The sequence below is a fragment of the Accipiter gentilis genome, chromosome 19 (assembly GCF_929443795.1).
Source record: "Accipiter gentilis chromosome 19, bAccGen1.1, whole genome shotgun sequence".
Classification (NCBI taxonomy): Eukaryota; Metazoa; Chordata; class Aves; order Accipitriformes; family Accipitridae; genus Astur; species Astur gentilis.
Window position 1 is genome coordinate 28,094,851 of NC_064898.1, and position 27,974 is coordinate 28,122,824.

Here is a 27,974-nt window from a genome sequence, read left to right on the forward strand (position 1 = left end):
CTAAGAAAGGAAAAACCCATTCTCTCTGTTCGTGGGCTGACAGCCCATCCTGCGCACAGGCAGCAGGGTTTGCCATGCCCTGGGAACACTGGGCTCACGGTGCAGACATGTACTTTTGTGCATGAAACCCCAGGGAGACCTATGGCAAACCCATCCTCATGGTGGGTCTCACAGCTTACCCAGTCTGTCTGAGATGATTCATCCAGCGGGAATCCCACCTCGAGGACCTCCCTTGTCAGCTCCTCTGCAGACCCACAGACCTGGTTCTTAAAACTGCCTATCTCCTGATAGCCTGCATTTGCTTTTGCTGGTTAATCTTTAACTCTCCTTTATACCCACTGAGAATAACTGTTCTTACTGATAACCCCTTTCTGATCCTTGTGATGGTTGTGTTTCCTAATTAACTGATACAAATTGCTGATAATCCTAGCATAATATTGGTGGATATATCCAGTACTCTGCTGCAACCCTTTAAACTTTATTGAAGTATTTATTCTTTCCTTTTTTTTTACCAAAGAAAGCTGACAGAATATCATTTTCCATTAGACATTATTGTAAGAGGAAAATCAATAGAGAAAATTATGTTTGGTTAAAATATTTACGCAATTACATCACTCAGAGTTATATGCATTTCTTCTACTTAATAACATCTTATGTGTGCAATGCAAGAAGCCGCATCTGACCATAAAAATGGCACATCTTTTAACTGGGATTTTATTGCTCAAGTCTTAGCAGTTATTCAAGTTGGCACCAGGTGATGAGTTTGCCCTTAAACTTTTAACCTAATTCTCATTGCCTTTCTGAGCTGCGTGACGACTCTGCCACCTGCAAGGCTTTACCCACCCATGCAATCATGGTCAGACCGCTCAGCTCTGATGCACCTCACAGCATGACTGTGGAGTCACATCTGGCTTCTTGAAGCTTTCTCGTGGTTTGGGTACAGGTCCGTTTGGTTTTCACACTGTACACGATCAGGTTCATCATGGTGGGACCAGCAAGCAGATGTTGGCGATGAGGATGTGAGCAGTCGGAGAAGCACTTTTTTCCAGACTTGTGAATCATGGACAGACTGATCACTGTGATGTCAAAGATTAGGACAGCACAGACGTGGGAGCTGCAAGTGTTCAAGGCCCTGGACTGCTCCTTCTTGGATGCAATACTTAAGACAGTCTTAAGGATCATGATGTACAACAGAACAAGTAACAGTGAGTCTAAGCCATTGAGGACAGAGCAAACACTTGAGCCGTAAATGTCTCTGTCTCATAAATGTCACATAAACGTGACTGAGCCACCCTGATAATACCCTGGTGTAGACAAGAAAGCGTGCAACAGACCATTTACTCAGCAATATTGCAGCACCTTCAGGAGAAAGGAGGCCAGGAACACCAGAAATACCACCTGGATGGTCAACCCCACACCAGCCTTGGTGCCACAGAGATTGTCAGGAGCGATGTGTGCCTCAGGGGCTGCAGATCAGAGCAGAGGCCAAAAGCCACAGCCATCAGCACAGCATATTCAATGGTGGAGGTGTGGATGAAATACATCTAGTTGAGGTATGCATCAAAGCGGACAGCTTGGTAATAAAACCCACACAGCCCAGGCTCCAGCATCTCCAGCCTGTCACTGTCTGCTGTACTGGGAGACCCAAACTGGACCTAGTGCCCAGATCCGGTCTCAGCAGTGCTGAACTGTTGGGGAACCGCTGCCCTGCACAGCCTGCATGCCCCAGCACCCCCAAGGACCCACCACTGGCCACCTCTGCTGCAAGGTCTCCTGGTGATGTTGGGGTAACTTGTACCCACCGGGACCCCAGGCCCTTTTCCACAGACCTCCTTTCTGGCCAGACAGTCCCCATCTAGAATAAAAGCACCCATTAAAATGAAATTTAAAACAAAATCTGTGGGACAAATCTATTCAGACCCAAGGCCCCCTGTGGCAACAGCACACTACATCCTCAAGCACTGCTTTTATTTGTGCTAATTATCATTAATAATAACAACTGACTGTTATAACTCAGCTGTATATTTGAACTCTGTGGGATTTACTTTCTAGAAACCTCACATTTCATAATCCCTGAACTATTCTGATTTCAGTAAGATTATCAATTCACAACTACTTGTATTTACAATCCTACTATCTCAGCCATCCCAAATAGCTTTGATGCCCACTTACAGCCTCCTGAGCTGTGATCAGCATAAGTCACAGCTAGCAACCCTCTCATAGAAATACCTCCCCCACTTCAGTTGGGAGTCCCTCTGTTACATAAAGTGATTTTTTTTTTTTCATTTCTGGAATTTCCCATGGAAGAACAAAAAAAAAAAGTCTCCTGCCAGGCTTGATTGTCAATCAGTCTTGAAAGCCTTTTTGTCAGAAGTGTGATATCCATAATTCCCAGAGACAGAGATAACCATTCATAAAACACCTCGCATTTCTAGCAGCACTCACAAAATTAATACAGCCGGCTGCTGTATTTTTCACCAAATCATACAGTTTACATCTGAAGGGAAGTTGAAACCTAAATACTCAGAGTTGAGTTTATCTTACAATTCATGAGGAAGTAAAAATGGAAAGGCTCAAGAGGCCAAATTGGTCAGTGATCAGATCACATCTCTCGCAGAGCAATCGCACACATCCCACAGGCAACATGGCTCTGGATGCATCCCCACACAATGTCCCTTCTCTCAGTACCACATTACCCATGACTGCTCTTCAGTTTATAAACACCACTATAAACTCTCCAGTCTTTTCTGCTATCTACTTGTGTTTTTCCCATCCTGAATGTGAATTTTATTCTATTTGTGGTTTGGTTGGGTTTTTTTTCTGACCATTCCTTCAGTTTTTCAAAATTACCCTGGGCACTAATATTTCTTTTTTGTGTTTCTGGAGAGGCTGTGGATTTAATAAGTATTTCTTTGCTCTCCTACCCAGGCTAATATAAGGTCCAGGATGCTCATTTAGATTCTCATTTCATCTTTCTTTGCAGCAGCACAAGAAATGGGTTTTGAAACTTCCCCATAATGGTTCAAGCTCAGCAATATTCTCTGGCTCGTTTATGAAAATACTATGTCATATGCATGCTAATTAATCTCAAAAATTAAGAGAGATACTCTTTTCCCCTATGTACAAACTTTGTTGCCCTTCTACACAAGAGAAACGATCTGATTGATGCAGTTTGTATTTGATAAATCCATAAAAGTTTCTGCTTGTCTCATTATTTGCCAAAAAACATTATTTGATCATTCATTTATATATAAATTTTCTAAGGATTGTGACTAAATTTTAATCTAGAGTCTAGATGCAAGGGTATGAACATCTGAGGGAGTCCCTAGCCGGCGAATTGCTGGCAGCTGGGAGGTTTTTCCGGCAGCATCATGGAGTTTGGTGGTACGAGGACCTGCACCCTGTCCCCAGGGCGAGTGGCGCAGCCCAGACTTCTCCGGGCTGTTAAACTGTGCACTACTCCAAAGATAGTGACCATGACCAGCCCCCTGGCCAAAAATGCCCCGAGATGATCCCCACAGCTCCGCACATCCAACACCTGGGCTCCAGCCCCTGCCCATGCACAGGGCTGTTTGCTTGTGCAGACCTCACTTGTGCTGGCCCCCTTCCTGTACTTTCCTACTGGCTGCTATTGGAGTGTTCAGACCTCCTTTTTTTTCCCAATTTTAAAGACTTTTTTCCTCCACATTTTTCCAGGTTTCTGCTCTTTCGTCCCTCCATCCCTCTGGTATCTGAACAGCAGTGATGAGATAAAATTACTTTCTTTAGTAATACTTGAGGCTGAGATCAGGCCAGTCATCAACCTCAGTATATTACTGTGAAATAGAAATGGGACCGTTGCCTTTAGCAGAGTTTCTCCAGATTCACGCTAGCTTCATTGAAGAATATCAGGGTCTAAATTCAAATAAGGGAGGACAGGCTATGTATGTCACTTCAGGTCCCACCAGGCACAAATGACAGAGTGCACCCCAAACTCTTAGAGTAACTGGAAAAAGTTTCAAGAGCAAGATATTAGTTAGTTTTCTGTTGATGACTAAGACCAAAGTGAAGAATCTGAAAGATAAGACCCATCAATAGAGTGATTTTTTAAGCAAACATGTGGACAGATGGATGCCTAGACAGATGTTTTCTTACACAAGAAAATGGAGCATCTGCTGTGGCCAGTGCAGCAGAATCAAAGCATTCTGCTTGTCATGATCTTTGTGTAGCTCCCTTAAATGCATTTTATATGAGAGGTGTATGGACTCCTGAGGGAGGATTTATCATGGAGCCTGGCGATCCCCTTAGTGATTTACTCAGCTGGGAGCCTCAGCTGATATTTATCTCTTTAAACTGCAGATCACCTTTAACATTGCACAAGCAGTGAAACACTCCTGTGTGTTTATTCAGTCTAGAACAGTCTTTGCCTGTTTCAACTTCTGTGCTTAATTTACTTTCAGTATCTCATTGAATGTAAAAGACAGAAACAGAAGAATTCACTACAAGAGACCGCTGGTGGTTCACAAGTATGCTCCTGCTGAAGGGGAGGCCGTGGCAAGGCAAGCCGGGCACGGGCCCTGTTTAAACAGAAGCACAAACATTGTTATACACTTATACATCTTCCCAATACAAACCTCCCATGGTAACAGCATCAATAACTAGTAAATCCAAGGAGTGCAGACTTCACATCTTCCAAGCCTTTTATATACATATATGGAAATGCAGTACTCCGATCACCACCAAAAATTCTATTCTTTATGGTATTTACAGATACAGCCCTTCTGCTGGACTTTGGATCACCACCACTGAGGCCAGGTTCCACTTTTAAAGCCACAGATATAAACTATTTGGCCTCTATATTTGCAGCTTACAGCAAGCAGACTGCTCCTGCCTGCACATCAGGAGGTTGCTTTGCTGCACGCACAAGCTCTCTTCCCCAAGCCCCCTCCACCCCCTGGGGTGAATATCCACCAGCCTCCCTCCTCCTGCCTTTTGGGGGGAACCAGCAGCTGGCCAAATACTGGGGTCTCCAAACATTTGCTTCCCAAATTAAGATCAAAGCAATCTTTAAATCCAAATACAGGTTGAGTAGAACTATGCTGAGATGAGCGGCTGGGTCTGTTGCCCCCTTCCTGCCCCATGGTGGACTGTCAGCACTCTGCGGGCTGAACACCTTGCTCCAGAGGGGCCCCCAAGCTGGTCCCACAACTGTCCCATGCTCCCAACGTGCAGCAGGCAGCTGGACCCCATCACAGCATACAGCATTAACAGCCCAAGTGACCCATAGTGACAGAGCTGGGACAGAGTACATCTTAAGTTGTCTAAAAGGAAGAGGGACAGACACAGGGCTGCAGGCTGTGCCTGGGAAGGACCCACAGATTGCAGATCCAGATGCCAGGCTTTGGCCACTTGCTGCAACATCTGTATAGGGATTTGCACAGCTGTCCCATGGGACAGGCTAGGTGTCTAGTGTGGGAGACTGGATCAGCCATGAGGGTACTGGTCACCCAGTACCTCTGCTGGAGGAGGCCCCCCCCCCCCACTTCAATGGCACTGGAAGGAGGGAGAGGATCAGAGCTGCTGGACTCGTCATGCCCCTCAACCTCCTGCTCTGCCAATCTGACACTCACCACTGCCACGCCATGCTGATGGCTCACATGGGGATCAGCACCAGCCTGAGCACAGCCATCCCCTGCATCTGCCTGTCTTTCTGCAGCCAGCACTGAGAAAAGCAAAGGTGGAGAGCTCAGTGCTGCACATGTCCCCAGGGAGTTGGATGGGTCTTGCATCACAGGAGACTTCCCCAGGCCCTGCTCACCCCTGCCATCCTTTGCTGATGCTCTGGGGCAGTGAGACAGGTAGACATGCTCCTTTTTATGCATGTTGGGGTGTGGAAAGAAATGAGGCAGAGCCTATCCAGGGAGGGAGGAAGGAATGTTTCTGCCATTGCATTTCAGCAGGTAATCACCTTGTGTTCAAAGCAAACAGAAAACATCCAGCTCTAGCAGTTGGTAGGCACTGCAGTGTTTCAGCATGCGGCCCCACAGCCACACCAGTGCCTGCAAACTCAGCGCGTTCAGGGTGGAGAAGGAGCACAGTCACGCACGAGTTAGACACCAAAGGGTCTGCACAGTCACATCCCACTGCACTCCCAGATCACTTGGACACAGCACTGAGCCAGGCTCTTGGGGTGGCTGGCTGCCGATTTAGGCAGCTGCTGCACTGAAGATTCCTCCTACAGCTCCTGCCTTGGGGATGGTTAATAAAGACACAGCATCCCTCCTGCACTGACAAAGCACATCTGTCCCCGAGGACAGGATCCCAGTGCTGGTCTCTGTCAACAGCCCCTCATACCACCAAGGATGAGCAGAAAAAGCTTTACTGGGTTGGATCTGGGACCACTGGGGAGGACAGTGTGGCACCCTGGGAGGGCTCCTCAGCCAGCTCCCGGGACATGGCCAGGGACCGCAGGGCAGCTGTGTCCTCCAGAGCCCCCCACCTGTGGGCACCAGGGTCTGGAGGATGGAGAGCCCAGAGCTCCCAGGAGCGGTGGGGGCACACATCTGCCCTGCAGCCCCAAAGGCAGCTGTCCCAAACAAACATGGGAAAACAAAGGAAACCTCACCTCATCTAAGGGCTGGATTTCATGGCAACCAGCAGAACGCCATAAAAATGAAAACTGCCGATTCCACTGGATCCTAAAAACAGGCATTAAACAGAAACGTGAGATATGTGCCATAAATCTCAGAGCCATTCTTCTTAAGCTATATTTAGCTGTGAAGATTGCTACCTTTCAGACTGGAAGAACAGCTTGCAAGTTTGAAAGATTTTTATAGTTTTTCTGACTGTAAGTTCATCTAATAAGAGACAGCACCTCTCACCACAAACTATATTTGTCTGACATATTTGCAGCTACATACTTACAGTAGCTATGTATTTATAATTATATTTTTGTAGCTACAACAAACACTACCTCTGCTAGCTCTTCCCTCAGTTTCTGCAGTCTTGACTGGTACAACTGCCAGCCATCCTGCCCATAGTCTCCTCATGGCCCCAGATTATTTCTCAGGGACTTATGTCCAGCAGTTTGCTTTCCACTTGCTGGAGCAGGATGCTTTGGCTGGCATCAAGGATAAAGCATGTTGACTGATGCTCAGGAAAGAGTCAGATGCGTTTCACATTCATTCCAGTTAAGGACTGTTAGTGAGGGAAGGGATGTGCATCTTATTTCTCAAATTCCTCCTAGCTTGGGATGTGTGGCCTTCTTGCACAACAGGATTGGAGACCTGAGCAAAAGGAGGAGGTGAGGTTTCAAATCTTATTTGCAATTCTGCCCTGAGATGCAGGGATTTCTTTTTGCTTTAAAACGCTGTGCTGAAAAATACTATTAATCAGTATACAGGCTTTTCTTGGTGCATATGTTTTCTAAACAGCTAAAAGTGTCTAACAATGAGTTAGAAATATTAAAAAAATAAGTATTGGTAGAAAAAGACAGTATGGCTGAAGAATAAGACCTCAGATTGAAATGAGGACATACGTGATGGTGAAAGCATTTCCAGTGGGCAGTGATGCTTTGTCCCTCGTGATTTTATCAAGTGAATAATTTTTCAATAATGTGTAATGAAAAAAATCCATGTATTATTCAAAATATTGTACTGCCATTTCAATGTGGCTTTAATAAGTGAACAAAGTATAGCAATCAGGTATTTCTCCTTCTTAGATGTGAGCTAGGGGTCACAGCCCCACACAACAGAGACGCACTGACCTCTTCCTCCATGCTCTTGGCCCCCCATGGATGATGGTTTCTGTCTCTGGTCCATACAAAAAAAACACAGGCTGGGAAAGTAGGGACCTTCAGAGTCCAGGCAGGGTACCAATGTCAGACAGGAGGTTCCTTGTCCTGTTGAGGTTCCTGCTATTTCAAGGAAAGAAGAAACACAAATCTACCTGTGGGCATGAGGAAACTCCTCGTTGAGTTCCCAGCAGCAGGGGAAAGGAACAATGATGCATGATCATTGTTGTGTCAGGGGTTGCACAAGAAACTCAAGGCACCCTTAAATCTGAAATTCTCTCCAAAATGAGCTGCAGGGGTGATACAGAAAGTGCTTTACACAGCCCTTAACCACCATCACCCTGAGACAGGCGGAATGAAGAATCAGAGCAAGGTGCTCTCAGAAGCATTGCCCAACACACAGGTTTCCCTTATGCTTCGAGCCTTTGTGCATTCAACAGAGCAGGTCTGCTAATTTTTTTTTTTTTTACACCTAAGGGCTAGTGCCCATTTGCATGCAAGATAGCTTTTTAACATCGCCTGTTGGCAAATCCAAAATGGCTTTAGGATTTACCTTTCAAGGTAAAACATGGTGTGGTTTTTAACCGTGACTATAACCCACTGCTGGAACAAGTGACAACAGATGGTGGTGAACGCTCTACCTGAAGCCGTTTCATCCAGAGCCTTCCTAAAAGATCTCTGTGCCACAAAATAGTTTGCGTGGAACACAGTCTTTGGGGGAAACGATGGGTCTGGTGTCATCTGTTACCTCAGCTCTAACGTTTCAGCTGTCTTTAAAAGCTGTGTCCTGCAAGTCAGAAAGAAAAAGCATATTTAATACAGAGGAAAAGGAACAGAAAGAGGGGAAATGGCTGGAAAATGCCTGCCCTGGGAACCCTCCCAGCCCCTCCACTCAGTTTTCCTGAACTTGGAGAAATGACTCTTCTGAAGCTCAGAGTGAATGTGTTATTGATAGGAAAAGTTTCCCGACTCCATTGGCTGAATTTTAGAGATAGTGATAGTGTTTTGCAGCTGGCTGGACACAAGCTACACAGTGTGTCTGCCGCAGCTATGAAACACATATGATGATAAATATAGTTGTCTCTTCTACTCAGTAATTCAGTATTTCTAGAAGCCCTTTGCTATGGTTTAACACTGGGGGGCACCTCAGCCCCACACAGCTGCTCACTCATTCACCCCATGGTGGGATGGAGAGAGAATCGGAAAGGTAAAAGTGCAAAACCTCATGAGCTGAGATAAAGACAATTTAACAGGTAAATTAAACCCACCTTCCTTCTTCCCCACTCTTTTATTGCTGAGCACATCCTATGGTCTGGGATATCTCTTCAGTCAGTTGGGGTCAGCTGTCCCAGCTGTGCCCCCTCCCAGCTCCTTGTGCACCCCAAGGCTATTCTCTGCTGGGGCAGCATGAGGAGCAGAAAAGGCACTGAAGTTGAATGTCAGAAAGAACGGCTACAGCAAAGCCATACCAGTTATTGAATGCAATGTCTGCACATATGCTTGATCTGACAGCAGGCGATGGCAGCCCTCCTAAGAGGCATCTGCGCAGAGCAGCCAGCTCAATCCTGCCTATCCTGGCACTGGTGAGGACAGAGGAGTATCTCAGCAGGTAGCAGATGGCCACACAGTGATGAAAGGCCATGACCAGAAGCAGAGAGGACTCCATGAAGGAGAAGGAATTAAAGCTGAGCAAAACAGGCTCTGAAACTTGAGAGAGAGAAACCCAAATCAGTGATGGACAGGAAACAGCATACAAGCTCATGGGGGCTCAGATCAGTCCCGATGACAGAGGATTGTGCAGTTCCCTACAAGTGATGCAATGTAGATGTGAGTAAAAGGGATGGAGAGCCAGACATGGGAAACCTCCAGCCCCCAGATGGCTATTGGGCTGAACAGCATGAGAGGAATGAGAGAAATCGGTTCTGCTGCAAGATGACATGATGAACTAAAGCACAAAAAGGCAAGGTAATCCTGTAACCAGTGAACCAAATAAAAAAGCATGAACTAGATGTGATCCAGTATCATAAATCTGCCAAAGCTAAGCAAACAGATACATGTTAGGCACTCTGGCTCTTTCAGAGTGCTGTAGTACAAGCTCTTATTTACATGAGAGCTTGATGATACAGAAACATACCATTAAAGATGTAAACATTGCACTTCGCTGTGGCAAGAATAAATACCACATACCTACAAGCCCAGTAACTTCTTCATTTGCCTGTTACTGTGATAGATATCAACACAGAATGTTACTGTTGTTGTAAACATCATTAATCTAAGGAAAAGGGAGGAAAGTTTACAGTTGTTCCCCAGATAAATAATGACTAATCAAATGTACTGGGTGAAGCAAAGCCATTTGTGCCAATTTTATGTGCATCCATGGCATTTCAGGGCTTCTGCTTTATGGAATTGAGACCTTGTGTCACTGATACATGTTCTTACTCCAGAAATAAATAGGAGCCTCTCTTTACATGATGAATTTGGCAGTGCTGCCAAGTTGTCTAGACTCCACCCTGGCTGCTTCCAGTCCTGCTGCTGGAGGAGATGCAGTTTCCCACCAGCTGTGGCTTCGCTCTCCTCTCCTCCCACAAAACACAGGCTCCAATGCCTTGGTTTCAAGGAGCCCTGAGAACTCAGCTGAGGAACCACATCTCCAGGTGCTGATATATCACCCACCCCTCCCTTGCCTAAACACAGCCAGGGAATATACTCCAAGTCTTTACACAGATTGCCCATACTTTACAGCAGACTCTTGGAGAAACAGCTGACAGGAGAGCTGTATTCCTTTTATAAATATGTAGTGCATCCACACCAGGACAGCACAGAAATGTTCCATGTTCATTTTATCCATGGAGAATTTCCTAAGCACCCAGAAGGTGCACAGGACTTCTAATCTGAATATCTTTCAAAGAGCAGTAAAGCATAATGAGACATCACAATATAAATCTGAATAATTCATACTAGACATGAGGTTCTGATTTTATGCTGGGCCAGTAAAACTGACTTGAGAGGATTTGCCATCGTAGTTGGGAAGCACGTTTCTGAAAACACAGCACACTTTGAGGTAGCAGGGGAGACACAAGAAGTTTTAGCTGCTGAAGGCAGAAAAGTTTGGTAGGTCAATTAAAACCAGGAGCACATTTTTAGTCATGGTTTTGCATCATCCACTGCCTGTTACCAGTGTACTAACACAAGGCTTCAGCCCAGGGTCTCTTACCTGAGTTGAAGTCTGAGTGCTGTCTCTTGGCGCACATGAAATGCTGTGGAGCACAACAGGAGACTGCAAAGCAGGGCCAGGGTTTGCAAGTTGAACCTTTTGTTTCAGTCCCTGCTCAGCAGCTCCATGGTTAGCACTCAGAAGCATTTAAAAGAAAAAACCCAAACTGAATGCTAATAGTGGTTAGGAGAGGAATCAAGAACAGGGAACAGTCCTTATTCTGCTGCACAAACCTGATGTTCACTCAGACCTTGTGCGCCTCAGGTTCTTTCATCTCAAAAGGGGCACAGGTAACTGGGATGTCCCCTGCTCTGGCTCTCTTACCAGTGATACTGGGCACATGGCACAGCAGGGGCAGGCATTTCGGACTTCAGCTGGTTGGTTTCTTCCCCATTCCCTCAATTATTTACTTCCAAATAGAAAGAGACCATAACAGCAAGTGAAAATAGCATGCGAGCTATGGCACCTGCTCAGAGCAGAGGAGATACCAGGAGAACCCTTCAAATACTTTGGCTGCAGGTGTATTTCTCCTGTGGTTGGGACACTAGCTCCAGCTTCTTTCTGACCGTGTGCTTCCCTTTCTTGATCAAAATCGCCCATTTTTCCACTAGCTGTTCAAGGCAACGACTCCATCAGCCGAGACCCAAGGGACCATCAGCAGCACAAATGCCCCCCCTCACCTTTGATCCTGACCCACAGGACAGCACTGATGTTGGTGGAGATGAGATAAACACATGTTGCTGCTCCTGTGGAAGGGCGTCCAAAAAGTTTTCATCCATCTCCATGCTTGCATAGTCTAATAATTGCAATACTGTGTAATCATGCATAAAGTAGCTTTAGCACTGGTATTACCTCAGCATTTTGTCTGGCAAGAGGTCACTTTTTCTGCAGACATGGCAGTGAAAGACTGCTGCCAGTCTGGCCCTGGTAGATGTATGAGACTATGAATAAATATTGGGCTGAATGCCCAGCAGTCACTCACCAATACTAAAACTGCTTGAAACTAATAGGAAGAGAGTTTGACACAGAGAAAGATACTTACTCTACAGAGCAGTTTCTGGAACTTGTTTTCACAGACAAAGGAGGACTGCATCAGGGAATTTAAAATGTGACTACACAAATTAATGAGTAATGGGTCCATAAACATGTATTCTAGTGAGTAGTCGGGGACCTCTACTATCACTAGTAATACAATAATGGAATGGAATAAAAGTATTTCAGCTGGAATGGAAGTGCTGACCTGCCATGGCTCAAATACAGCAGTACACGAGGCCTTGGGGGTGAAAGCTGCCTCTGAGCACAGGAAACGCAGCAGAGCCGAGAGCAGTGTAAGAACAGAGATACACAAAGAAAAAATGAGGAGTAATATACTTCATTGCTGGTGTTCAGGGATGATCTTGGGGGACTAAAATCTCATTTGCCCAATTTAATCTCACCTCAGCATAACATATTCCCATGCAGCCAGGAAGCTTGCTCCACGGTTGGCTTGTACATTACACTGAGCCAAGACACAGGAACAACCCCTGCCATTCCTCAGTGCACATCCAGATAACATCATCATGCTGACACAAATGTACTGCAGAAGAGTCAAAATAGAGACCCCATAGCTCAGTACCACAGCAGGGCCACTGCTGGCTACAGGCTTTGTGCTGAGTTTGCAAGGTCTCAGGAACGAGGCATGCCAGGTTTGCTCTCTTTGAACTTGTCCTGACCTGTCTGGAATTATGTTTTACCAGATTTAGCACTAATGGCAATTTTTATTCTGTCTATGGCTTTTGCTTACCATTGTATAATACAACCATAGTTTCAGTTTTATGCAGACAGTAGCAAAAAGTAGCTATTCTGTGCTGAAGGACACATTTATAACTTCAACATAATGGTGCAGTGCTGAGAAATACACATCTGGCAGGATGGCAGGGGCCTTGAGAAGTGGGAACACAGGATGCGGCAGAGGAGTGCAGGCATGAGGTGATAAGAGTAGGGCACAGGCTGGTACTGGGGACCTCATGGCTATAAACAATTCAGGGATGGTCAGTTAAAAAAATGCAAGCTCAGGGCTGGACAAAAATGGTTTTGAGGTGACAAAGAGAGCAAATAACAAGTATCTACTGCATAAAATGCACCATATTTAGGAAATCTGCATGTATCATGGACTTGGAGACCAATGAAGAGAAAAAGGTGTAAAAACATGTTATCAAACATAAAAAAAGACACAAAGTGGACCTAGAGTGAGGAAGAAGCCATGAACATCAATATCATATTCCCTGTAAAGGACTCCACCACCACCACACTGAAGTCATCAACCTTAGGACCTAGAGGAACAGTGACAGGGTGAGCACAACCCCAGGGAAAAGGCAGAAATTGGGAAGTGTATGTATAACAATCTTAATTTTTTTTATAATTATTATTACTACTACCACACTACTTCTTCCATAGAGAGATATTAATTTTTCTCTTTTCTGTAATAACTGGATCTGGACTAACAATGATTCATTTATTAGCCTGCTTTCAATGACACTAACAATGAATGCTTGGCTTTATACATAAAGTGCATTTGCTTCTTGCCCATAAGTGAGATTCTGATCATAACACACAAGACCCTTCACAGCAGTGGGAAGCCACATGGGACACCATCAAGCATCTCCAATGAGATCTTCTTCAGTGGCACTAAGCAACAATGCGTAGGCAAGTGCATTGAGCTCCTGGGTGATACAGACCCTGGGGTGCCAAGAGGCACTCAGCAGACCCTATAGCAGTTACCCAGCAGCTGCTCACCAAATCTGACCCCAGGGAAGAAGCATCCAAAGCAACTCCATCCCACACCTTGGAGATAGGCTGCACAAGGCAAGTCAGCTGGATGGAGCAAATGCAGATGCACCCAGCCACCCACCCATCCCATTAAGTATGAGGATATGGGCAGCACTACAGTGAGAGGGAGAGAGTTTCCCCATTTTCTGCACTGTCATGTGTACAGGTAACCCCTGCAAGGACAAGGTCTACCCATTCACATAGGACACCTTAAATGGCTTTCTGCAGAGATCGAGGGATCTGCACAGCCATGAACACAGTATCTGCGTGGGAAAAGGTTGCAGAAAACATAATGAAGGGCTGAATCCATAGGCACGTAGATAAGTATGGCATATGGGGACAGGGTCAGTACGGCTCTTCTAACATACAGCCAAGACTCCCTAACATATTGCATGTCCTCCAAGGGCTGGAAAGGATTTTGGCTGGGGCAGATCCAGGTGATAAGAGTCTACCTGGATTCCCAAGAGCTCAGAGCAAGGTCCCCACCAAAGGTCATCAAATAAGCAGCCATGAAATGAGAGTAAAGTTCCACACACCACTCAATAATTGAATCATAAACTAAAGGTGCATGGCTATCCTTTACAGTGAACCCCTACAGGAATCTGTACTGGGATTTCTGCTTTTCAACAAATTTTGTCTGGGAAAGGGAGGGGAAAGCAGCAAGGCAACCAAGTTTCTGATCATATTAAATTACTCCAGGAACAGGAGGACCAGCTGCAAAAATCTGCAGAAGACCCTGAGAAGAATGAGTCACTCAACAATAAAACAACAGATAAAAAAAAGCAGTTGAGATAAACATACAGTGATGCACTTGGGGAAAAAATTGAACACTTCAGATAGAAAATGACAGGCTGGCGGCTAACAATTATCTCTCAGGAACAAGCTGTCACAGTTACAATAGTGTTACAACAACACAGTTCAGTGATCAGCAGTTCCAAAACCAAACTAGATATTACACATTCCTAGGCAAAGACCAGAAAACAAGGCCAGGACAGTGTTGTGCATCTGAAATACTGCCACAGTCCTCATGCCTCGGGGAGCAAAACACTTGTCATGGGAAATGAGTGAGGAGACCATGGCTTTCAGTTGGAAAGAAGCAATGGAAGGGAGATATGATAGAGGTAGCAAAGGCTCACAGATGAGTGGGGGAAGAGCTGCTCACTGTCACTTCCAGTAGAAGAGCTAGAAGCATGAGAAATTAAAACAGCACACAACTGGTTCAGAACAAACACACATAGGTCATTATTCATGCAGCATATCATTAGACTGTGGAAATCACTAAAGCAGAGTCTCCTAGAGCCTCATGTGTTCATGCGTTAAATTTAGGAAAATGAGCTCCTTAGACAAGTGGGTTCATCACCAAAACACCAGTGCCATGATTGAAGGAAAGAGCAGAAGAGCCCCAAAGCCTGTGCTGTTCCAGGAGGAAGACTCTTCCCCTTTGCTGAGGGATTTCCAGGAGTTCTTGTGAGCAAATCCTAGCTTTTAGCTTCAATTATTGTTCTCAGGTTTTTGCACCAAGGTGCCCTATTTCCCCTTGTCACACCCCAATTTCTCAGGATGATGACTCAGGTTTGCTGATTCCCAGGTCAGTATTAAGGTAAAACGACACCAGGGATCCTTTAACTCACAAAACTCATTTGCTCACAACTGGTATGCTCACCACAAAAATTGGCACAAAACCATGCCAGTAAACCGTGTAACATGTGCTAACCATACATCACCAAATGTATACTACAGGCCTTGCTTATTTTTGGGTCAGTTCAGGGAAGGCAATAAGGCAAGCCCTCCCGTTGGGTCAGGAGGTTCAGAGCAGCCCCCCTTGCTTTCTAGACTCCTCTCAGAGAGGAGCCCAGGAGCTGCTAGGTCAATGGTTTACGTCTAAAGGGACAAGATGTAGGGATTACAAAAAAGTAAAGAGTGGAAAAAAAAGATTTCACCAGTCCTGGGTCCAGCATTAGTCCAGTCAGCCAAGGGATCCCATTCCAGTGGGCTTGCACACATGGGGGCTTCAGTTCGTGCCCTTTTATCATCCTTGCCCCTCCTTCAGGCGGGCATTCGAACTCATTAGGCTAATTGGGTGTCCTGAGCAGTTTGGGCTGGGGGGTCGTTTGGGGAGTAACTTCCCCTGCCCTGCAGACAAGACTAGTTTGATCTTTGGCTGTGCGTGGTGACCTGCCCTGCTCAGCACATCAGTCCAGCACATCGGAGCAGGGAGCCATGCTCCCCCCTGCACGGCCCCCCCCCGCCCATTGCAGATGGGCGCTGGTGGGCTGCTTTTCAACTGGGGTGCCTGGCTAGGCAGGCTTCCTTGTTAGGCAGAGTGCGTCGTTAAGCAGAACTTGCCCCACCATGATGTTTGAGACATTAGCTCCTTCAGTCCCTCGCGCCCCTCATCAGCTAGCATTCATTTTTTGTGTTGGGAGTTACTCTTCTTACTTCTGAGACAGTAGCACTTATTCCTGCGTGCCATTTTTTTTTCGTGATGAGCCTTAGCCCTTTTGTATTTCTTCCCGGTGCATGGCAGAATCCTGGATCTGCCCATCCTTGGGTTTTTTGTCTCATGCAATGGTGCACATCAAAACTGCCTGGTGTAAGGCGAGCAGAGGAAAAAGGGCTTGTTAAGAATGGCCAGGGCTGGTAAGAGACCTGCCTTTTGAAAAAAAAACCCTAGATTGTTTCCCAGGAAAGAGGGTGGTGCTTGTGAAAGAGGCTGGACAAGCTGGTTGTCACCAAAACATCTGCTTCTAAGGTAGTAAATGCTGGCAGAAGTTACACCTCGTTAAACATACTAGGAGGGTACTGTCAAGTGCCAGCACCTGTGTTAGAAGGCGGACCTATTAAAGCTGACCCCAGGAGGTTCCTGTGCTGAGTGTTTTTAGGGTGTTGCAGAGGGTTTAGAGGCTGTCTAGGCTGGTAAGGTTGATGTGGCTTTCCTTTTTTTAGGTTTTTTGTTGGTTATGTGTGTGTGTATATATATATATATACTTATGATACAAGTTAGTTATTTCCTAGTCCTTAGATTTATGTGTCTGCTTCCTTAGGTCTGTAATTACTGTCTTTTCTGTTGTTTTATGCTATTTTAATGCTGTAAATGGTTTGTCTTGCTCCTCTGTTTTGCAAAGTGTTTCTTAAAAGACTATTGTTTTAGACCCTTATACTGTATTGATAAAGAATGTGAGTACTGTGGTGTGTTTATTGTTTGGGTTTGGGGGTTGGGTTTTTTTTCTAGTAAATTACTATAAAAGTTCTATCAGCCCCCAGGTGAGCAGAAAAGACTAAAGCATGATTATGTGAGGTGTCTTCAAAGGCCCAGATGCAGATAAACCAAAGAAAATGCCTTTCTCTCTTAACATGCTCCTGAAAGCAAGGTGGGCCTCCTGCAGTTCATGGTCTGCCCAAGATGTTAGTGTGCTGGTGCATTTAACTACCTTCTCTGAACCACTGGCTAAAGAGATCCCTTAACTAGCACTGTCTACCTACAGAAGGTTTGGGAGCTGAAAGCTCTGCACTGAAACAGTAGGGTGGCTTAATGCAAAAGGACCTTAATTTGAATGGGTCTCATACAGCATCCCCTTTCCAATCAGGGAAGTTTGAGAGTAACTGTTGAACAGCCCAGGCACTATATAGGCTGTTTATCTCTACAGTGTTGTCCAGAGCACATCGTGTAGCTGACCTTGCAGCCGTGCTTGTTGGGGCTGCACTTGCGTCCTTGGTGCTGTGAGTTGCTGATAATCTGCTTGCGTGTCCTCAGGAGTGTCTGGCCCCCACAGCACCTTGTTTACTGACACTTGTGGCAAAAACTCTTCCTGTGCTGTCCCCTTTCTGTACAGCAACATCACCTCCCAGGTCCCTGATCCGACTGGGCTGGCTGTGGGGATGGCAGTGGGGCAGGTACTGCTTGTGCTGTTGGCTGCCTGTGCAGTGATGCCTGTGAAGGACCCGTTGCTGAACATCTGTATGGATGCCAAACACCACAAAACCAAGCCTGGCCCAGAGGGCATGCTGCATGACCAGGTATGACTGCTGATGGGTTAGGTGGTATTGTCAGGGTCCCCTGTAACTCCCTCCCCAGGTAATACAAGCTGGTTTGTGCTTTGGGCTTAGCAACCACTTGCCTGAGGAAGAAAGCCTGTGCTGAGTATGAGGTCTGTCTATTTGATGTTTTCTTCTACCTAACAAATTGCTAGGGAAGATGTGGTCATGTGAGGATTTCTGTCAGCTATGTCACCCCTCTTTCACCAGGAGGCTTCCTCTTCCCAAAGCTTAGTTACCCAGATCAGAACAAGGTAAAGGATGTCAAGAAAAACCACTGTTTTCTGCTCCCTCTCCCAGTGTTAGAGCCTCTTCTTGCTAATTGGCCCCAGGTCCTTGGTGGGGATGGGGCTAAGAGCCAGTCAGGGTGCAAACGAAGGGAGTTTGTTCCTATTCCTCAGGTTGCCACTCTTTCCTGGTGAGCATCTGACAGTCCTCCTCCTGCTCTTCTTCCAACTCCCATCTTGCTGCAACCCTGAACTCTTCAGTCCAAAGTACCTGAAGGTTTGCTGGAGGAGAGGTTCTTGCTGCTGAAGGGTTCTTGCTATAGGCTATGCAGGGAGAGGGTACCTGCAGCATCCTCTGACTCCCTCGAGCTGCTACCTGTCATCCCTGACCAGTCTGTCTCTTGCTCTGTTGCAGTGTGCTCCCTGGAAGGACAATGCCTGCTGCACAGCCAACACCAGTTTGGAAGCCCACAAGGACCAATCCAACCTGTACAACTTCAACTGGAACCATTGTGGGCTGATGCCACCCAAGTGCAAGCACCACTTCATTCAGGACACATGCTTGTATGAGTGCTCGCCCAACCTGGGGCCCTGGATTGACCAGGTAGGATCAGATCTGCTGTGATTAAGACAACAGGGCTTGTGCTGGCTACGTGATATGTTATATGCTGGTCCCCCATATGGTATAACCCTGGCATGTATGGAAGTGTGCTTTCCAGGGATGCTGCAAACTTTCCTACTGGGTGGAAAGATTCAGAGGACTTTGCTAGCCTCTGTTTAGGTAGTCAGGCTGATGGAAGAACTGCTCGTTGTCCAGGCATGTCTTTGCTGGGGCTGAAACTCTTCCAAGATTAGCTTGAGCTAACTGGGCTGGAGCCTGCTGAAAGGGGCTGGGGGGGAGACTCTGGGTTCTGGCAGATCCTGCCACTTAGCTTTCAAGGGCCACCACCAGTGTGCATGGTCCTGTTCCCTTGCAGGCTGACAGCAGCTGGCGTCGGGAGAGGATTCTTCATGTGCCACTCTGCAAAGAGGACTGCGATGAGTGGTGGGAGGATTGCAAGGACTATGTCACGTGCAAAGAGAACTGGCACAAGGGCTGGAACTGGGCAACAGGTTGGTGGGCTGTGTGGAGCGAGCCTTTCCTCACCCCTGCAGGCAAGCCCCTGACAGTGTCACTGCTGCCTGCCTGGTGGCTGAAGCCAAGACCCCTAATTGTTCTTGCCTGTCTGTGGGGTTGCTGATTAGAAGGTGGCCAAGCTGCCATCCATCTGCTAAGATGCAGTGATGGGCTGTGGGCAGATTGCCACAGCTGCTCCTCCCAGGTGAAAGGACATGAGTGAAGTGTGCTAGCTCATGTTTTCTTTTGTGATGCTGTCTGTCTTCAGGAACGAACCGCTGTCCTTGGGGCTCCATGTGCAGACCCTTCAGCCACGTCTTCCCCCATCCAAAAGACCTGTGTGAGAAAATCTGGTCCAACTCCTACAAATATACTACAGAGCACCGGGGCAGTGGACGCTGCATCCAGATGTGGTTTGACCCTGCCCAGGGAAACCCCAACGTGGCTGTGGCGAAGTACTATGCTTGGAAAAAGAGATCCTCCTCTGCTCAGATGGAGAATGCGACTCCCGAGACCAACGAAGCTGTGGGTGTTCTGCCATGGCCTGCCCTGGTCCTGCTGCCTCTGGCCCTTGTGGTGGTCCCTGAGGGAGCTGCGGGCTGTGGATCCCAGTGGATGGGGGTCCATGTGATTGCTCCCTGAAGGGACATGGCTTGGACTGCTCCACCTGCCCTACAAGAGGAGCTGGCATAGGTAACTTGGGTCTGTCTAAGCTGGTCAAGCACCCCAGAAAGTGTTCTGTATGAGTTATGTTGTTGGACCTTGATACCTGCCTCTACTTTCACCTGCTGACAAAGGCAGTTATTTCCTTGCCATTCTAGAAAGGCCAATACTCTGTGTCTTTGCTCTGATGTAGGAGCTCCTTCACATCTGGCTGTGTGCTGGGTTGGCAGTACTTGTTCAAGGTCCTTGGCTAAGCTCTAGTCTTTCAGACTGCTCTGACTCCATGGAGGGTGGGGATGACAATAAAATACTCCTCTGAATCAGCCTTGCTGTACTGAAGTTAATTACTGTCAAGGAGGTAGAGGTGCTCTGGGGGGTGAACAAGACTGCTGGACCTGGTGGTGGTGAGTGTGGGGATCTGTACCTGTGGGACTCTGCCTGGGGGGTAGGAAAGGTGTAGCCTTCTGGGTCCAGAGGGCTCCTTAGCTGCTGTGCTGTGCTCCATCCTGCTGGATGAGGTGCAGAGTTGCCTGTGTGCCCACACTGGGACTCCTGCAGCAGACCACAGCTAGCCCTGAGAAGCACCTGTAATGTCTCCTTCCTTGTCACAGCCACTTTTCTGTGCTTCTTCCTCTTCCCTCTGAGCCAGCCCTCTCCAAGCTGGGTGCAGGAGCAGTCTGACCTTCTGTGCATGGATTGCTGGACCTAAATGCAAATTGCTGCTGCAGCCTGGTGCAAGTGGCACCTGCTTTTCCAGCTGAGCAAGTGCCTCTGAGGAGCATCTTGGCAGAACTGTCCTTGTCCTGCAGCTGTCCAGAGATTGTATGTGGAAAGCTCTCTCTCCTTTGCTACAGCTGTGCAGTTCAGGTTGACTGGTGCAGCTTTCCTCCTCCTGCCTATGACCTGGTTTTGGGTGTATATCTGTGTTTCTCCAAAACTTTCTCTTCCCCTGGGGGCAATGGTTCACAGCCCTCTCATGGGACTTGCAGATGTTATAAGTAGCTGTGCAAAGGCTGACTGCTGTGCTTACTCTGCTTCCTTACTTGGAAGTGAAAACAAGCCTCTAACAAAACTTCAGCAACTTTTGTAGAGGAATGGCAAAGGGGAGAGCAAGGGTGAAATGCACAGGGCTGCTCAGGTTAGGCAAAGTCTGCAGCTGTCCAGTCTGAAGAGCTTTATAGTATTTCAAATACTTAAAGGAGTCTTTAGATCAAAGCAGCTATTCCAAGAAGTTTTTCTGGTTTATTGAATTTTTAAAATGCTCCTAATGATACAGCCTCTATTGTAGCTGGTTCTTTGCTTTTATATGAACACAGAAGCACTTTTTTCTTTCCCTCTCTAACTTCAATGTGTTGTCTGCAAAAGCTGAAGCTATCCTAGGACTGACCCTGGCTTAAAGTAAAAAAAAAAAAAAAGTCTTTTGCCCATGTGTGGGGTATGGGTTTGCTGGGCCTGACCCAGGTAAGGACAGGGAAGAGGAAACACCTGGAGCTGATTCCTGTGATGGTGATGTCCATAAAGGACAAAAATAAAAACTCTAAAGGCAAGGCTGCTTGAGTTTAAGGAAGATTCCATTCAGGCAGCTCCCATGAGCTACGGACTTGTTGTCTAGGCAGGTTCTGGTCAGCTCTGCCACTGCACCTAAATAATGCTCAGGTACTTGTCTTTTAGAAGCATATTGGGATCCCCTTCAGGGCTGGTGTAAAGTCTTCCTATTCCACACCAATGTGAAAACTGTGCCTGCAGGTCTGTCCCTGGAGGGAGATCTGACCTCATTGTTTCCAACCACTCATAGTTTTATCCTTTGGAAGTGGCTTTGGCATTAGCTGCAAGTGATACTGCAGCCAGCATCTCATCTTTATGAGCAACTTCTAGTTGTAGAGACTTGCTCCCTGGACACTTAACTGGTCCTGTTAGTACTGTTCCCATGCTTGGCAATGGTGGGATAACTTTGCCTATTGCAAGCTACTGCATGAGATCTGGGCAAACTGATCTGCACCTACAATTAGTTCTTCTTTCTGTCCTTTGATTCATTGCTGGAAGAGGATCATGTTGCTAAGACTGCAAACACCAGCATAATTGTTCTTGCTTCCCAGGCTAGGGTACACCCTCAAATTCTTTCTGTCAGGTAGAGAAAGGTTATCTTCATTTAAAACACCCTGTAGTGATGCACTGCAGAGCATCCATGTTAGTGTGACATTATGGAACAGCAGTGGCTTGCAATCAGTCAGTGTTAATCCTGACTGGTATTGCTGGGATGGAAGATGGTTGCAGCTTGCTGCTTATCCCCTTTATTTCTGCTTACCTTCTGTCACTTGGGGGGAACTGCACAACCTGATTGTCACCAGGACTGACTTGCGCTCGCTCCCTGAGCCCCTGTATCAATTCCTACCTGTGCTGTTGTCACCTATTTGGGTTTGTCTCTAATATGTAATGAGTGTTTTGTGGTTTGATGCCAGGCAGATTGGTTTGCTCAATCTTTTTTAATTCATTCTTTCTCCTTCACGGAGTCCTCTGTGCTTCCAGCCATGACCTCTGATCACTATGTGGGCATTTACCTGCTGAGATACTCCTCCATGCTCACCAGTGCCAGGATAGGCAGGATCAGGCTGGTGTCCTGGGCTGGTCCAGATGCCTCATTAAGCATTCCTCTACTTCTGGAATTAAGGTTACCATTACTTTCTGCATCAGGACCTGATCGAGCTGGTGTGTATAGACATCATATTCAATAACTGGTATGGTTTTGCTGTAGGTGTTCTTTTTCTGACTTTTGACCCATCCTTATTTTCATGCCATATATTGCTAAGGCTATTCTGAGCATTCACATCCCAGAGGGAGTATCTCAAGGCTTTGAACAACTGCCTGTCCTGGATCCTGGTTGTCTTGTCCATGTTTCAGCAGTATGGCCAGCATGCTTCCCCTCTCATTCACATCATGGACAATGTTTACCTGCTGGTCCCCCCTGTGCTGAACCCCATCATCTATAGCATAAACACTAAACATTGACAGGATCTGCCTCTCAGAGGTAGCTCTGCCTGAGACGGCAACATCTGAGGGAGGTGTTGAGGGATGGGATGACTGCAGGCTAGAGGCAGCTCATCTGTGTCATTGCTTTAGCATTTCCTTGCCTTGGGGATATTTTGGATGGGAACTTCAGTTATGTGGTATCTTTTGGGCCATAGTGATTTGTTGTGTCTCATGAGCAGAGTCAATAACTCAATGTTATTACTCGAGCTGGGATCATTCATTGTGTACTAAAGAAAGGTTTTGTTTTATGAACCTATTCTAGAAAAAGGCAGCCTCGCAGAGAAGAGGCTGATTAGATCAGCTGTCCATCTCTTATGACTGTCTAAGCTCATCTGCTCAGCCTTGAGCTGAGCTAAAAGGTCAAATGTTTCACCTGTGCTATTCTCTGTATTTGATTGTTTCTTGTGATAGACTTTATGACCCTGCAATCATTTGTGAGCTAATCCTAGCATGCTAAATATCACTGTTCACTCATCATTTCAATGATACTGTTTTCAAAGAAAATATCTTGAAGTCCAGAAATGGAAAGAACTGAAGAGAATTTTATGAATACCAAAACCACCCTCTGTTCCTAGCATCAGGCTAGAAGTAGGAACTCTTCCTACCGCACCTTCATGCTGGAACCTGCTGCTCTGTCTTTTGGCATTCTCCTCACCATAGACAGGCTGCGTGAGCAAACTCCTGAAGGAGCTTCTCCCCTCTTCGGATGCTTTTACTGATTCATGTTATCGGCGGTAGTGTTTCCATCGTCAGAAAGGTGGAGAATGCACATCTGCAGGGGCTTCAGGTACCTACCGGCTCTGCGTGACCATAGTCAAGGCTGTGGGGTGTTGACAAGTCAAGCTTTCTGTGTGTCCCCTCACTTTCCTGGAGGGGGATCTGATCTTGGAGACAGACTTCCAGTCCTGACCAAAATGTATCCACTTACAGGGAAGTCACCCTGCTATTCAGACAGGGACCCTGTAAGTGTGTTCCTGAAACCACTAAAAATTAGCTCTGCAATTCGAGGGTCAATCTGTTAAACGTCATGCTCCAGTCATGACCCTTTGTTGCTGCTGCTGCATCTTGAGGCTGGGAATCTCCTCTTTTCCACACAGCTCTTCAGGACCATGATTTCTTACACAGGGTAAGATAAGCTGTCTGCACTATCCAGTGCCTTGATCCAGGCCATGAGGAGCCCAGACTCCCCTCAGTCCAAGAGCACAGCAGCAGCATCCCGCTTTCCTGTCTGCTCTTGTTGTGTCACAGGATGCTTCCAAGCTGGCTGCAGGTTTGTTTCTGCTCATTTATATGGAGTTTTGGATGCATGTATGTAACTGATTGCTGCAGCCTGAGAGGTCAGCTCTGTGGCTACCTACAAGCCAAGATCACCTGGAAGGAGGGTTCTGCATTGGATGTGATTCCTGGGTCTCAGGAGTTAACTGCAAGAGCTGGAAAACAGAGAAGGGACATCAGCCAGCGGGGGATGTTTGACTCCTTCAGAGAAGGTAACCAGTAGAATTGACAAGATACTGTTGTAGCTCTAGCTATGATGGTCTGCTACAAGTTTATAACATCTCGTTTTGTCCTCCTAATATAGGATAGAATAGGATATTTCAGTTGGAAGGGACCTACAATGATCATCTAGTCCAACTTCCATTCAGAAAAGAAAGCCATACTCTGGGGCACACAAAGCTTTCTGCATGTCTCGTAGAGAAGCCGGATTCTCGAGCTGGGGAGGAGAGGCAGAACAAGTCTTGGAGGAGCCCAGTGCACAGCAAGACCCCACAGAGCTGCAAATGAGGACCCCCAGCACAGCGTAGGCCTTCAGTCCTGAGCATCAAATCCCAGGTTAGCACTTGCACACCAAGTGGCTGGCAGTGTCCGTTCCACTGCAAGGTTAGCTTGCAGATTGGGAATCCCACCAGCTTTACACATGGACACTTGTCTGTAGGGCTCCTGGTTAGAGACACTGCTGGAGGGGCTGGCCTCTGACCAAAGGAGCCCTCTTTCTCACAGCCTACATGCAAAGCACAGGGGGGAAAATAACTCTCCTGTGAGCCCTCTGCCAGAGGACCTTATCGGCACCCTGGGCAGTTGGCACAGAGATGCCTGTTGCTCTGCCTGGCTCTGCAGCAAGTGCTGGCCAGAGCAGGGGAGATGAAGGGTGGGTCAGCTGTGCTGGTAGGAAGCTCTGCGGGTGCTCCTGGTGCTCCCCAGGGACTCCAAGGGCTGGTCCATGCCACCAGACCAATGTGTAAAAGGGAATTTTTCTCACCCAGCTGCAGACTATAGACCTACTGCCAAGATTGTAGTCTTTGTTCAAATGCTTAGGGCAAGAAAACTGCAAGAGCTCTTTGGTGCTGATCACTGAACTACGGTTTTTGTAAAATAGTGAAATGGCACAGGTATGTTTTTCAAATCTCCCATATTTAGTGTGTGCAGAACTATTTCTATAAGCAGCATGCACTCTCTGAAAACTACATTACAATGCCGCGTCTCATTTGATGTAGAGAAGGAGAACCCCGAAATATGCTGCTTTATAGATGTCTTTTGTGTATGACCTTACCTTAAGATAACTGAACATCCACCTGCTGGGCTTGCCACGACCTGAAGTTTGTGGCATTTGGTCCATGCCCCTATTTGGCATCTGTGTTCTTTCAGCTTTGGCTTCACATCTGTGATATTTACAGGTGTTTGCTGTGTCCTCTTAGACTTACTACTTTGTTTTCTTTGATGTTTCTTTTTCACAGCAGGCCATCTCTGGTACATCATGTCTCTCAAGAAGTCCATCTCCACACCAGTCACACTTACCCTTATGGGCATCTGAGGGCTGGAAACTGTCAGCATTTGGCTCTCTCCCCTTCACCTTCATTTGTGTTGTGTCACTTCTGGGGAACATCACAATCTTGTTTGTTTCCAGGACTGATCTGAGCCTCCATGAGCCCATGTACCAATTCCCTTCCATGCTGGCCACCACCACCAGTTTGGGTTTGTCTCCGTCTACAATGCCAACTGTGATGAGTGTATTCTGGTTTGATGCCAGGCAGGTTAGTCTTGATATTTGTTTTGCTCAATATTTTTTAATTCATTCATCCTCATTCTTGGAATCCTTGGTGCTTCTGGCCATGGCCTTTGATCTTTATGTGGCTGTCAGCTACCTGCGGAAATACTCCTCCATCCTCAGCAGTGCCAGGACAGGCAAGATCGGGCTGGCTGCCCTATGCAGATGTGCCTTACCAACTGTCTGCCCATTTGTGGTATTGAAAGGATTGCCCTTCTGCCAGTGCCATGTACCTTCCCACGCTGACTGCATCAGGACATGACCGGATCAAGCTGGTGTGTGCAGACATGTTCAATAACAGGTGTGGCTTTGCTTTAGCCAGTCTCTTTCTGACATTAGTCCTAATCCTCATCTTTGTGTCATATGTACTGATTGCTAGGGCCATTCTGAGCATCACATCCCAGAGGGAACATCTCAAGCTTTGAAAAACTGCCTGTCCAGTATCCTTGCAGTCCTGATCCTGTACCTCCCCATGGCTGGCTTGTCCATGGTTCACCAGTATGGCCAACATCCATGCTTGCCTCCCATTCATGTCTTCATGGCCAATGTCCATCTGATGGTCCTTCCCATGCTGAACCCCATCATCTACAGGATAAAAACTAAATAGATCTGCAGGGGCATTCTCATAGTCCTCTTGCCCAGGTATCCCTGTATGAGGTAGGGACAGGTCTCAGCTGCGGGATGAGACCTGGTATGACGTACCTGTGTGCCATGGGCCAAGTCAACATCTTAAATGAGCACGCATCTTCCCACTGCACATCCTCTGGGTGAAAATGCTTTGTATGTTAATGGTACCCTGTGATTCATTAGGGGCTCTGATGACTGAGTACACATGGCAAAGACAGCTGACAGCATCTGCTCAAGTGACCATAAAGGCCAGGCAGAGATTGGGGGGCAGTGACAAGATGGGAAAAACCAGCTAGGCTCATTCCTCTACATCTGCTCCTGCTCCTAAAACTATCAGAGATGAGTGGTTCAGCCATTGTCCCTGTTAAGAAACTAGAGCAATTCATCAGAAGAAACACTATGCAAATTCCTGCATTATTGCCTGAATGGGTATACGATTTTTGTGGGGTGCCTGCAGAAGAATTTGAGGATTGAACAAAAGAATTATGGAACTGTACAGTATTTATCACAATGTTTAGCAGAGGGGCTGGCAGCAGGAATTATTGGGAATTATTAAGGAATTATTAAAGGAATATGTGTGTTTGCGGGTGTGTGCAATCCACCAGTGAACTTCTGCAGGGAGGGTGAGGAGTCTGGGGTTTGGGGTCTGAGGTCTGGATCGGAGGGACCAGGGTTCTGGGAGATGGGTATGGGAGAGACTGAGGGTTGGGAGCAGCTTCCAGAGAGACCCCCTGTAGTGGGTTCCCTGAACTGTTCTCTGTAGAAACAGGTCTGAGCAATTCCTGCTGTCAGTGTGGGTCCACCCCAGTACACCATGTTGGGGCACCCTGAACACAGACACCAAACAGGGTCTGAAAATCCCAACCTGGAAAATCCCTGAGCCAGCGGTCAGGCTTGAGTTGGATAGTTTTTTGATAGTGAGCTCAGATGAAAAGGAAAAAGAAAACCCCCATTCAAGGCAGTAAGACCATGTCTCAGGAGGGCAGGAGGGCAGCAAGTGGGTGTCAGGACAAGGTGGATGGGGGGGTCAGGAAAATGAGGACTGCTTTTGCACACTGACTCCTTTGTAAATGTCAAGATATTCAGGGAAATGCCAGTGCAGCGGAGATGTCAAAGAAGGGTTTGCCAAGGGCAAGGGAGAATTTGGTAGCAAGATGAAGAGAAACTGCTTGGTCTCAGCCCTGTCCCAAAATACCTTTCTCTCCCCTATGATTTGACTTTTGTCTGGGGCTTATGGCTTTGCCCAAACAACAGCTCTATAGGCATGCACAGGAATATTAAATTTCCCATGGTGTCCATGGTAATTATTTCAAGGAAAGCAGCAGTGCTACTGAACAGAACTACAACTTTTAAATGATCTTTATTCTGTAGGGGGGGTTATTTGCTTTTGTGGTTGGTTTGTTTGTTTGTCGTAGTTGAAAGCACTAGATGTCAGCAAAGTG

At 46.8% G+C, this 27,974-nt stretch overlaps 2 protein-coding genes and 2 pseudogenes across 2 annotated transcripts; 3 read left to right on the forward strand and 1 right to left on the reverse strand.

Annotated features, from left to right (window-relative positions):
• Positions 1–882: 882 nt before the first annotated feature.
• LOC126048158 (olfactory receptor 51L1-like) lies at positions 883–11,770 on the reverse strand (annotated as a pseudogene).
• A 5,893-nt stretch (positions 11,771–17,663) lies between these two features.
• Positions 17,664–19,814, forward strand: LOC126048351 (folate receptor gamma-like). Its single transcript, XM_049823217.1, has 4 exons — positions 17,664–17,810; positions 18,471–18,659; positions 19,033–19,168; positions 19,441–19,814. The coding sequence occupies exons 1-4, from the start codon at positions 17,673–17,675 to the stop codon at positions 19,812–19,814; spliced, it is 837 nt and encodes a 278-aa protein (XP_049679174.1). The 5' UTR covers positions 17,664–17,672.
• Positions 19,815–21,272: 1,458 nt separating this feature from the next.
• Positions 21,273–22,841, forward strand: LOC126048159 (olfactory receptor 51Q1-like; annotated as a pseudogene).
• Positions 22,842–25,240: 2,399 nt separating this feature from the next.
• On the forward strand, positions 25,241–26,512 carry LOC126048160 (olfactory receptor 51Q1-like). Its single transcript, XM_049822751.1, is given in 4 exon segments — positions 25,241–25,249; positions 25,556–26,161; positions 26,163–26,322; positions 26,325–26,512. Coding segments are annotated over 4 exon segments (963 nt in total).
• Positions 26,513–27,974: the final 1,462 nt, after the last annotated feature.